The sequence below is a fragment of the Ctenocephalides felis genome, unplaced genomic scaffold (genome assembly GCF_003426905.1).
Source record: "Ctenocephalides felis isolate EL2017-DRISC unplaced genomic scaffold, ASM342690v1 CF-g0.4_SCAFFOLD_00845, whole genome shotgun sequence".
In the NCBI taxonomy this organism is placed as follows: Eukaryota; Metazoa; Arthropoda; class Insecta; order Siphonaptera; family Pulicidae; genus Ctenocephalides; species Ctenocephalides felis.
In genome coordinates, this window is record NW_020536999.1 from 9,104,957 (window position 1) to 9,118,545 (window position 13,589).

At 30.5% G+C, this 13,589-nt stretch overlaps 1 protein-coding gene across 1 annotated transcript; it reads left to right on the forward strand.

The window, feature by feature from the left end:
• Window positions 1-4,671: 4,671 nt before the first annotated feature.
• Window positions 4,672-12,109, forward strand: LOC113372619 (sialic acid-binding Ig-like lectin 5). Its single transcript, XM_026612980.1, has 5 exons — window positions 4,672-4,762; window positions 10,202-10,353; window positions 11,330-11,468; window positions 11,707-11,837; window positions 11,942-12,109. Exons 1-5 carry the CDS (start codon window positions 4,672-4,674, stop codon window positions 12,107-12,109), a joined length of 681 nt encoding a protein of 226 aa, XP_026468765.1.
• Window positions 12,110-13,589: the final 1,480 nt, after the last annotated feature.

A 13,589-nucleotide genomic window follows, 5' to 3' on the forward strand; every position in this document is an offset into this window, starting at 1 on the left:
TTTTAGTTTTTCCTTTATCAGGGCGCCCTACGCTCAAATAAATACAACGTGTTTCCGATCATCTTCGAACTGGTTTGAGGTCAATACTGAGTGACGAGTTTGTGGGAATCAACTGAGCATTGGCATAGAATTTGAACAAATCCGATAATAATGTAATTCCAGTAGAATTTTTGCAACTTGATTGACATCAGTTTTTGCCTTTAGTATCTTTGTTTTAATTTTTTCCTTCACGACATTATGATGATCAGATTCTTGAAATTCCATTTGAATTTTTGCACATTATTTTCTGCCAAAAGTAATAAAATAATATTACAAAACATTTGAGAACAGCCCAATGACGTAGTTGCCAAATCTAATGACAATAGGATGTTCATCAGAATTGTTGTAATTCCATTATCAGTTGATGAACATCTGTTTTTTTCCTAATATTTTCATTTTTGTTGTTCATTTTCCTGGGCGCCTTGCGCCAAACGTAACAAAATAATATTATAAGACATTTTAGAACAATCCGTTGACGTGGTAGCAAAATCTAATAACAATAGGATGATGGTCAGAATTTTTGCAACTTCATTACAAGTTGGTGGCCATCAGTTTTTTTCTAATATCTTCCTTTTTGTTGTTCAGTTCTCTGGGACAAAATATTACAAGACAATTGGCAACAGTCCGTTGACGTGGTTGCCAAATCTAACATAACATTGTGATGATCAGATTTCTTGAAATTCTATTAGAATTTTTCCACATTATTTTCTGCATCTAGCATCCTTGTTTCTATTTTTCCTCTGCCTGGGCGCCCAGTATAAAAAATGACAAAATAATATTACGAGACTTCTGACAATAGTCCCTAGTTGTAGTTACAGAATCTGACAACAGCAGGATGGTGATCGGAATTGTTACAATTCCATTAGCTTTTCACCAATTGATTGAAACTAATTTTTATCTTCATTTTATTTCTTCCCTTACCCGGACGTCCTGCACCAAAAGTGCCAAAATAATATACCAAGAACTTTGACAACAACGGGATCATAATCAAAATGTTTGCACATCCAAGAGCATTTAAATCGATTGAAATCAATTTTTGGCTGAGTATTTTCATTTTTATTCCTCTCTTCCTTTACCAGGGCGTCCTGCGCCAAAAGTGACCTGGTGGAGAGAACATGAACTGTTAGACGATTCCTGCGATACTCTTCCAGATGGATCCGTCAGGAACATTTTGCAATTAAAGCATATGACTAGAAAAGATGCTAATCAGGTAAGATATAGAAATTGCCTATATAGCAATTGTCTAATCTGACCCTTTTCCAGATCTACACTTGTCAGGCCAGCAACAGTCACCTTATATCACCGTTGTCCACACCGTCAAGATTCAGATGAAACGTAAGTAGACATTAGGGTTTGTCGGTTTTCAAAAACCGGTTTTAAAAACCGTTTTTTGGCGAAAATTATGAAATTCGAAAACCGGTTTTTTAGTGAAAAAAGTCGGTTTTCACTGTATAAATGGAAAATGACAGATATAGCCATAAATAAAAGATAGATGAAAGCGTTTTGATTCCTGAAATCATATCGGTTCTATAGCATTTGATATCTTATCAGTCTGCAGTGGTTCCAGAAAGGTTTTGTATATATTAATTTAGATTTTTATACCAGTGTATATATTAATTTAAATCAGTGTGACTTCTTTTTGAAGAAGTAACTTCCTCTACTCAAAATAAAAAAAAGTTTTAAACCCTAGAAGTCACAAATTAAAGAACAAAAAACTTAGATTTATTATATCAGACTTTAAAAACAATTAAGCATAATTTGGTCGCAAGAATGAAAGTATTTTCTATTTCAGGAAATTTTGTGAGTAAACAAAGGACACGTCTAAGTGGCAATTCGATAGACGTTCTCAGTTTTTTGAAATCATATTTTATTAAACAAAAAAACAATTAGAATGTTTAAAATTAATTAATTAAAATTGTTCGGAACAGACAATACCCGAGTTTAGCTTAATTGTTTTTAAAACTAAAATTGATATTAACAAGTATGTATCAACATGTATCTAATTTTTTTTAATTTAATGCATTTTTTTATTTAAAAATGTATCATTTTTATTTATTCGAAAACTTTCCTTTCACTATCATAAAAATATTTTTATTCTTATATGTGAAAATGATGCATGAATATAGAATAATTATTTTCAAAGTTATTTAATCAAGATAAACTATTATTTTTAGTTCTACTAATTAAAATTAAAATAATTTTGTTACTATCTATAAAATTGAACAATAAATAAATTCAGTCAAATACTGCTCTAAATTACACTAAATTTGCGGATAAATTACAGAATATTCGAGCAAAAATTTATTTTCTATATAAAATTCGAAAACCGGTTTCCTGAAATGTCGGTTTTTGTATAAATAAACCCTAGTAGACATCATACACATCTTTGAACAAACAATAAACTCTCCATTATTGCATCTTCAAAAGATTTTTTTTATCGAGGTGAAGGTGAACCAAGCCTTGCGGCATCCTGCCTTGTACAGTGGCTCTTTTGTAAAACATGTCCGCCTCTTCTTTGTCAATTATTTATTATTTATTTGTTTATTTAGTTGACGCCAAGAATTTATTGTGTTTGATTTTGTAATGGCGACATTTATAATAAAAGGTGTTGGAAAGAATACGGTAGCGAAAGTGGTCGGCATGGAGTAATTGAAGTAGGAGGAATTGGATTCATTGCAAATTATGCAGTTGTTTGAAAGTTTTTGAAGTAAAATAAAACTTCTTTAGGCGCAACTAGGGTGTAAATCCGTACAAATCCAACGGAAGTGCGTTACGGCAAGGTCAAGTGCCAATGATTCGTCATTCGTTCTCGATGATATCATTTCTATATGGGTCGATTATGATTAGTTGTCGTGTCGAGTGAATAGACATCTGTCGTTGTATGCGTACCGGCATCGACGTTGTATGCGTACCGATATCGACAAGGAAATTGGCATAAATAAACAAACATTTTGAAGTTACATCGTGGCACAAATATTGATTTAATGAAAAATGCATTGATCAGAAGAATATTATACTCTGTTCCTTGAAAACAACAAAAGAAATTAAACATATATAAATATTCGTAGTTTCTATAAATTTTTGAAGTTATTGAAATGGAAAATATTTTTTAGGCAAAACAGATATTACAGCAGTTCAAAGAATGAGACCATATCGCCAGCAAAAAAGTAAATCAAAATACAATCAGTCAATGAATGTATGTTAATTTTAATTACATGAAGTTCTTCAAACACAATTACATGATGAGTAAAGTTGCGAAAACAATATTTGTTTAGACGTTGTTTAACATAATCCACTGTGTGAACCAATATTATAGAATTAATTAATTAGCAATTACTTCATTTCTCTAATGAAGGTTCATTTCAAAATGCTAATTACAATGACAAACCGATCATGTCATATTTGAAGTATGACTACAATTACATTATTAACTTTCCATAGGGTGAGTTACTGTAATCGTCCAAAAATCGAAATTGAAAATTTTTGCATTTCTCGACGTTTTGAAGGTTTCTGAACATTTTGGCATACCTCAGAAAAAATGGATGTGTGTGTGTGTGTTTTGTGTGTCCGCATTTTTTCGTCCACGTTTTCGGGCGCACTGATCAACCGATTTGAATGGTTTAAAAGACCTAAGATTCCTATTGACAGGGAGATGTGCTGATTAGTTTTTGGCAAAGGCAGGTCCAGCCGTTACGGACATACGAAGCAAAGAGTGCAGAAAATACAAATCGAGTTTTTGAGAGAACGGAGTATCCGATGTCAATGACATAAAAAACATTCAATTTGTAATGATTAGGAGAAGAGGTGATTGGATTTTAGCAAAGACAGGTCCTGCCAATTCGAAGATACGGAGCTAAATGTGCAAAAATGGCAGTTTTTGAGTGAACTAAGCGTCCGATTTGAATGATCTAAAAACTTTCAGCCTGTATTGACAAAAACAATTGCTGTTGAGGATAAAAAATTATTACATCTTTTTTAATTTTCCATAAAATATTTTTGTAATATTGGATTAAAAATTCAAAAAATTACCCAGGCTAAGCACGGACTGTTTATATTGAAAAATGTGAAAATGCCGCCAAGCTAAGCACAGTCTAAGTGAAAATGTCGCACAGAATTATTTGCAAATGCGTTTAGACTGTGACTACACGGGAGCAATTTTTCAATTTTGTGAAAATTTTAGGCAACTATTTTTTTTTTTAAATTGAATTCGAAATGAAATGACGATTGTTAATGTTCTGGAGATAAATTGATTTATTTATGATTTACATTTGATTTGCTCAGATATAACAAGATAGCAAAAATAATGAATGTATACTGCAAGTATTTGTGATAATACATTTGAAAAAAGTTTAAAATATCTCGAATATTTCATTACGGTACGAGAAGTTCCAACAATTTGCCTTAAGGCACGATGCCATACACCACTAGTTTATAAATTGGTGAAACTAAGTTTGAAAGTACACCAAGTTTCTAACCTCAACCGGGTCAGAAACTAAAATTTCTTACAGGATCCGAGCGCCAATACAAAATATTATTCTGATCTAAATATCTTAGATATTAATCTCATCTTATTTGTCTCTCGGTTTATTATAATTTCCTGTTATCCGCGGGTAATTCAAAATAATATATTCAATGGATTGGACGCATCAAATGGATATTAATAATAATGAGGTGTCAAGAAGTAGCTTATTAAGACGATCGGAGGGACATCACCATCATGAATGTATTTTATAGAAGACTACTTTTTGCTTCCAGAGACTAATGTAAGAATTAAAATCCGGTTTCGGGTATTAAGATACAATCTTCAACAATGTGTTAAATCGACTTTGAAACAAATAGTGGGGTGAACATAAATTTCGTGAAGTAAAACTTCTTTAGGCACGGCAAAGTAACTAAAGTGCGTCATCCGATTATTAAGTATTTTTGATTTTATCAGACAAATAATGACCAAGTGGTGTATGACATCGTGCTTTAAGGCAAATTTCTGAAACTTCCCGTAATAAATTTAAATTTTTTAAAAAAGATTCAATTTTCTTTTAGAACTCTGAAAAAAATCGATTTTTCAGATATTTAACATTCTTGATAAAAATTGGCCTTATTGAAAATTTGATTTTTTCATACTATGAAATATTTTGGAAATTTTGAACTTTTTATCAAAGCAATCGCGATGTGTTAGCTTCGTAAAAACGAAATATTGAAGCGCGTGGGCGCCGCGTCGCAGTATAGCGGATAAACATTGGTACGAAACCCATAGAAAGGTAAACAAAATTTGTTGTAAAAAAGTAAATAAAATTGTGATAATTTTATGTGTATATGTCTAATGATCATTTTTGTCATTTTTTAATTAGTTCTCCAAAACCGTTAGACCTGTCTTTTTAAAAAAATTATCAATTCTTCATTTCGTCAATACAAATAAAATGTTTTTTGAATCTTACAAATTGGCTATTCCGTTCTCTCAAAAGTTGATATACCATATTTGGCACTTTTTGTCCCGTATCTCCAAAACGGCTAGACCTGCCTTTGCCAAAAACTAATCAGCACGTCTGCTTATCAATATGAATCGAATGTTTTTTGAATTATTCAAATCGGTTGACCCGCGTTCCCGAACTTGAGAGTAAGATGAACCTAATTCCAAAATTTCATGCAAATTGGAGCACAGTAAAAAAAATTCAGGCCCAAAACGCTCCATTGATATGAATTTTTTACACAATGGAACTTCTGAATAATTTTTTGAATAAGTAATTTTTGTTTTGTTTTGTGATATAGTAAAGTAAGGCAAAACACGGCTGCTTAGTTAAAAATAATAATCTGTCAAACTGAATTATATAATTTCATCAGCCAAAAATATGTTCTATCTTATATTATTTTAATTTCTGGTACGTCTCAGCTGCTTTTTGGCAATAATAATGTAGACATTTCATTTTTCTTATTCATAATCATTAATTTTTTATGCGTATTCTAATATTGTCTAGGTAATATAATATTACGAGGAAATTGAAATTTTTAGCAGATGATAGTTTTCATTTGTTTTCAATGTCAAACAATACCTCAAATATCTTCAATGTCAAACAAATATAAGCGTTTTTTTTTGTCATTTTTTCTGTTTATTTCTCAATATAACTATATTTCTATAATCACTAAATCCTAAAAAAATCCCTCAACAAACTTTAAATAGATTTATCAAAATCTGAATAATCATTTAAGAGGAATATCCATTCATACATCATTACAGAAGAATTTTATATATAAGATGAAACATTAATATCACGAACAATCAAACATAACATTTAGAAAATATAACGTTAAAAAATATTAAGTATTGTTAATATCTATCTCGTAAGTGCGTTTTTTTAGTAATTTCACAAATGAAAAATATATTCTCTCTATGAAAATATGGAATTGGTTAAAATGAAATATTTGAATAGCACTTCGCAATGGAACATTGAAGTATTTACAATCGATCGCAATTGAACAAATGCAATATTACATCCGCAAAAATATAAATACATATCGGAAACAGTGCGAAATGAATAGACAGAGCGCTGGTAGTAATAAGTAATAATAAACTTATTCCACAGGCTCTCACTTTGTAACATTTTTCGTGTTTCTCTGATTTAAACTTGACTTGTTTTTGCACAAGCAATCCACCCTCATTAAATTGGTGGATTAATTTATTATTGAAAAATGAACTGTAGAGATTTTCAAATCCTTACATAGGCAAAAGTTCGAAATATACCATTAGTTAAGATACGCAGAATTTTGTTCTGGCACCTTTGAATTATGTTTATGTTTCATTTACAAGAGTAACCCCATAGTTCGATTCCGTAAGTCCAAATGGGCACTATGATAGTTTTGTACAGAAGCACCTTTTTATCGAGAGAGATTTCGGATTTCCTCCCAAAAAGCTAGTAAAAAATCTTTTATTTTGAATTGGATTTATTTCTTTTTATTTTTTAGTGCAGTAATACGAAGGCAAATAATAGTTGTTTTATACTTTTGAAAAATTATTTTCATCAGCTATCGTACTAATTTCGAAATATCGAAATTGACGCATGGCATATGATGCTGTAAAAACATTCGGATGGGTAATAAATTCTTCAAATAGTTACCTATCAAATGGAGCAAAAAGAGAGAGGCATCAAAAATTTAATTTTGCATCACCAATGATGAATGTGTATAGTTGCTGCGAATCATTTTATATCTATGTGGTATTGGTATTTTGCCTTGTGGCAAGTTACATGAACTTTCCGATATGTGTAAATAATCGATTTAATCAATAACATATAAATTAATTTGAGAGTGATTAAAATTATTCATATGTCATTTCGAATCTCTAGTCTACTACGATCCCACAGACTCATTTGGAGATAAAAGGGAAACTTTTTGCACATATTTTGACCAAAAATTCTGAAGCGATTTTGAAAATTCTAAAGCTGTTCTAAAGATGTCAGTTGGGATCTGTGCCAAATTGTTTTTAATATCCCGTAGGGTAAGTTATTGCAATCGTCCAAAAATCGAAAATGAAAATTTTTGCATTTCTTTACATTTTGAAGGTTTCTGAACATTTTGGCATAAGAGCAAAGATTGCAGGAAATAGAATTTGAGTTTTTCATAGAACGGAGACTCCAATTTGAATTATCTAAACACCATTTAATTCATTTTTTTGCAGGATTTTTTTTTGTATATCGAAAATAATTCGGATTTTAATTTTAATTTACGCTGAAATTCTAAAGCTCACTTATATAATTTAAATAAATAATTTCAACTTTGTAATTCAGTTTATATAATACTTATAAATATTAGACAAAGTTACACTTTTTATAATAATGTATTTGAAATCATTTATTATTCCTCGAACATTTCGTTACGGTACGGGATGTTCCAGCAATTTGCCTTAAGGCACGATGCCATACACCACTAGTTTTTCTATTAACTTTGGTTAATTGCTTCCGTTCGATTAATTGTCCACTCTCTTTATTTTACCCCGGTTTCCCTTACCATATCGTTTTAAAACCGTGTTTTGATATGGCCGCAGCAAAATAAATATTGTTCCTGATAGCCAGACTATAAATAACAAACTATGATACCGACGTACCCCACTGTATAGGCAATATGCAAATTTTCAATTCGAATTTATACCGAACACCCCCAGTCTCCCCTTTCCGGCTAATAAATAAATCAATTTAATTGCAAAACGCTTTGTGTTTATATAGATTGGCCGATGATGGCGGCTTTCGAACAAATGTCGATATTGAATTTTTGACGTAAAATAGAAAAGATATTGATTGTACTTTTTTTGCACTCGGGAAAAAGTGAGGTGATGAATTAGGAGATCGTTGAAGTTTGAGTTATTGGATTTTTTGGACAGAGATGTGTACTTCTATTTGTGTATTTACCAATTTGTTACAAAACTAGTGGTGTTTGGCACAGTGCCTTAAGGGAAATTGCTGGAACTTCCCGTACCGTAACGAAATGTTCGAGGAATAATAAATGTTTTATTATTAACATAACCAGGGTTAGTCGGTTTTCAAAAACCTTTAAAGCCGGTTTTTGAAAACCAACCAACCCTACCGGTTTTTTGGCGAAAATTATGGAATTCAAAAACCGGTTTTTTAGTAAAAAAAGTCGGTTTTCACTGTATAAATGGAAAATCACAAATATAGCCAAATATAAAAGATAGATGAAAGCGTTTTGATTCTTGAAATCATATCGGTTCAATAGCATTTGATATCTTATCAGTCTGCAATGGTTCCCAGAAAGGTTTTGTATATATTAATTTCGATTTTTATACCAGAGTATATATTAATTTAAACTTTTTGAAGAAGTAACTTCCTCTACTCAAACTTGAAAAAAAAATTAAACCCTAGAAGCCGCAAATAAAAGAACAAAAAACTTAGAATTATTATATCAGGTTTTAAAAACAATTAAGCATAATTTCGTCGCAAGTATGAGAATATTTTCTATTTCAGGAAATTTTGTGAGTAAACAAAGGTCACGTCTAAGTAGCAATTCGATAGATGTTCTCAGTTTTTTGAAATCATATTTTATTAAACGAAAAAAAAAACAATCAGAATGTTTAAAATTAATTAATTAAAATTGCTTGGAACAGACAATACCCAAGTTCAGCTTAATTATTTTTAAAACTAAAATTGATATTAACAAGTATGTATCAACATGTGTCTAATATTAATTTAATGTATGTTTTTTATTCAAAAATGTAATATTTCTATTTATTCGAAAACTTTCCTTTCACTATCATAAAAATATTTTCATTCTTATATGTGAAAATGATGCATGAATAACGAATAATTATTTTCAAAGTTATTTAATCAAGATGAACAATTATTTTTTAGTTCTACTAATTAAAATTAAAATAATTTTGTTTACTATCTATAAAATTGAACAATAAATAAATTCAGTCAAATACTGCTCTGATTTACACTAAATTTGCGGATAAATTACAGGATATTCGGATAATATACAGCAAAAATTTATTTTTTATATAAAATTCGAAAACCGGTTTTCTGAAATGTCGGTTTTTGTATAAACCCTACTTATAACTCACTCTACGGGATGTTAAAAAAATGAAAAATTCTCAAAAAAGTCAGATTTTTTTTAAAAAATCAAAATTCTCAATGTTAGAAGTACATCCTTTTTTTTTAAGGTATGGCAAAATGTTCAGAAAGCTTTCAAACATAAACATTCTCGTTTGCGATTTTTTTGCGGTTACTATAACTTATTTTACGGGAAGTTAATAATAAAATGTAGTAGTAATAAAATGTGTCAACTATTTTCCAACCCTCCCCTATATATTACCATGCGCTGTTTATATTGAATAGATGATAGCTTTCATTTAATATCGATAAATTTAATGAATTACCGATGCATTATCAATCATAGTTATTTAATGTGTTATTTAAATTAATTGATGCAATTAAAAGCAATTCGTATCAAATTCAATGATGCGTTTTGCCATTTTTCAGCCGCGAAATTCAATAATGACAGAAAATTAACGCGTGGCTAATTTTAATTTGAAAGGAATTTGACGAGTGCATTTTGATTTATCACATTTAAAATAATTCAATTGAAATGGGAAATATTAATTAATGATGGAAAATAAATTTGTACATAGTTTGTTAAATAATTTTATTTTTTTGTCCAGTGCCACCATTATGGGTAAAATTAATCGGTTCCAACAAACCAGTGTCTTCAGGAAAATCCAGTAGCGCCTCCTGCGAGGTTGTAGGGGCAAGTCCTGCTCCAAAATTGCTGTGGACTTTGGGAGGAACTGCTCTTAATAATTCTTCACAAATTGTAAGTATAATATATAAACTTTTTTTTTTATAAAAGTTGCGGACTTTTAGTAAGAACATTATTATTCGATCAAATGCAACACTTTTTTTATTCATGATATTATCTCCTATATATATAAAAATAAGTCGGGTTTTCCTTCCTGACAAAATAACTCCGAAAGGCCTCGGGCTCCGCAAGGTTCATTGCTAAGAAAATTAGTGGTGCATGGCATCGTGCCCTAATGCAAATTGCTGGAACTTCACGCACCGTAATTAAAAATTCGAATAATGACATTAGTGAGAATTATCAGAATTATGCTTGGTTAAGTCAACGAGCAATTCTTGCCGCAAACAATAATGATGTACACGCACTGAATTTCACCATTCAATCAAAATTTGCTGGCGATTTGGTGACATACCAATGATTCCGACTGGTCTTTCGTCACTTCGCCTTGCATTCGCAATAACAAGTCGCTAGGCCAATCGCTTAGTGTTTGCAGGATAAATTTCAAATAGATTATTTAGAAAATCATTATTTTTCACATGGGCAGTTTTACGTTGCCTGTTCACGAATTGGGAAACCCTCCGCTTTGTTTATGTTAACGTCAGTACAAAAAACAAAAAATGTGGTTTACCAAAGAGCACTTCAATGAAACGGATAATTTGCGGATTCACTTTCATTTACTTAGAGAAGTTCAACTAAAAAACACTTCATTTTTGTAATCGAAATAAATTCGTTAGTGTTGTGTAATAAAATCAAATTTTTCCTTTTCAAATATAAAACAAACAAAAAATTTCTTCATCTTTCTAACGAAACCATCTAGTGGCGAAACAGAGTTCTAGTGTTGCTAGTCCAGATATAAATTCTCTAAAATCATCGGTATAATTGGAATTCGTGGCTAGAGGATTATTTTTCATTTAACAAGTTTCTTTAGCTTTGTTAATATTTAATGCATGTGTTAATTAATTATTATTCTAATTATAATTTTTATTTGTAGACTTCAGAAGACAGAAATACAACCACCAGCAGAATAATTTTCATAGCAAATGCAAACGACCATGGAAAACTATTAAACTGCCATATTGACACCGAAGGAAAAAAACCTTTGCAAGATTCATGGAAATTGAACGTCCTACGTAAGTTAGTTATAATCAATGAAAAAATTAGAGAACTTATATAACATCAAGAAATTTTAAAAAAATTACCTTGAAGATGAAATTTAGCTTCAAGTTGAAAATTTGAATTTACAATAATAGGTTGTCAAATATCTCCCTTCCGCCTTTTTGTATTATAAACCAAGAGCAAAAAAGCGGAAGGGAGATATTTGACAACCTAATATTTCTGGTATTTAAAATGTATCATTCATTCTTACAGATGCTCCGGTAATAAGACTGACACTCGGAGCCCCCTTGAGATCTCAGACTGTCAAAAAAGGGAGTGACGTGTATTTGGAGTGCCACGTCAATGCCAACCCTTTAAAATACATCGTTGAATGGAAACACAATGTCAGTACAATTTATGAAATTCTTCTTTATTTATATTATACATCTTTAAGTATTTGTATCCTTTAGCGAAGGTGAATATTTATAAAAATATCTATTTTACCCAGGGTCATAAAATTGTAACAAACAACACGGATGGAATAATATCAACGAACAACAGTTTAGTAATTCAGCACATTTCCAAAGAAAATGCTGGCAGCTACGTTTGCCAGGCTGAAAATTCTCAAGGAATCGGATACAGCAACGAATTGTCTCTAAATGTCCAATGTGAGTAAATTATCGACAAATTATTTATTGAAATATAAACTAGTGGGGTGCATGGCATCGTGCCTTAAGGCAAATTGCTGAAACTTCCCGTACCGCAATTAAACATTCGAAGAATGAAAATAATAATTGTTTTGAATAATTTCAAATAGATTGTTTATTATAAATACATACTGTTAATTTATAAGTGCTTTTTAATCCTTTCCTCTCGGGCATTTCAAAATTTGTATGTAATTTGTCGTAAATTTGTTCATTTTTTTTTAAATTTGATTTTTTTTGATAATTTAGAAATTTATTATATTTTGACATTTTTTGAGAAGTTTGAAATTTTTTGGATTTTTTTAAACGTTTTTTTAAATTATTTGTGAATTAGGAAATTTTTGATCATATTCCATTTTTTTGAAAATTTCGAATTATTGCCAAATTTTTATAAGAAATCGTTTTCGTCGCCTGAGCGGTAGCATCCGAGTGGAAAGGGTTAAATTAGGCGAGGAGACAACTTTGTCATTGTTATGTTTATAAGAAATTTGTTCATTTTTAGTAAATTCGATTTTTTTGATAATTTAGAATTTTACAACATTTTGATATTTTTTAGAAGTTTGAAATTTTTTGGATTTCTTTATAAAACAAAGATTCTTCTAAAATTTTTTGAGAACTCGGAAATTTTTAAAAATAACCCATTTTTTTGAAAATTTCGAAATATTCTTAAATTTTTATAAGAAATCTTATTTAATTTGCATATTTTTGGAAATTTTTCAAAATTTAGCTTTTTTTGGAAATTTTCAAAGCTACGAAATTTTCCGTAAAAGCATTTTTTGCACACCGTCTACTCAAGCAAATTGTTTTTTGAATCAATTCTATCGGAAGATCCGTTCTCTCAAAAACTGCATAACCGTTTTTACACCCTTTGCGCTCCATACCTCCGAAACGGCAAAATTGCCTTTTGCAAAAACGCCTCGCGATCGAGTACGAACCGAATGATTTTTAAATAACACAAATCGGTTATTCCATACTATCGAGTACATTTGTATATAAGCAAATATATAATAAGCAAATTTTAAAATTAAAAATCTTGGTACGGAACCCAAAAAAATTGACACAAAATGTGTACACACTATTAAAAACTCTATAAAATATATGATAATTTGATGTGCATATGCCTAATGAACACTTTCGACCGCCAAATGGCATTTTTTTAACTTATTTTTATTGAGAGTCCACAACCGATGGACCTGCCTTTACAAAAATTTCACCAAGCGTTCATTTCGTCAATACAAGTTTTTTGAATCATTCAAATCGGATGCTTCGTTCTCTCAAAAACTAAAATACCATTTTTGGCACTTTTTGTCCCGTATCTCCGAAACGGCTGGACCTGCCTATGCCAAAAACCAATCAGCACGTCTCCTTATCAATGCAAATCGAAAGTTTTTTAAATTATTCAAATCAGTTGATCCGTGTTCCCGAAATCGTCCACGAAAATTTGTATCTGCG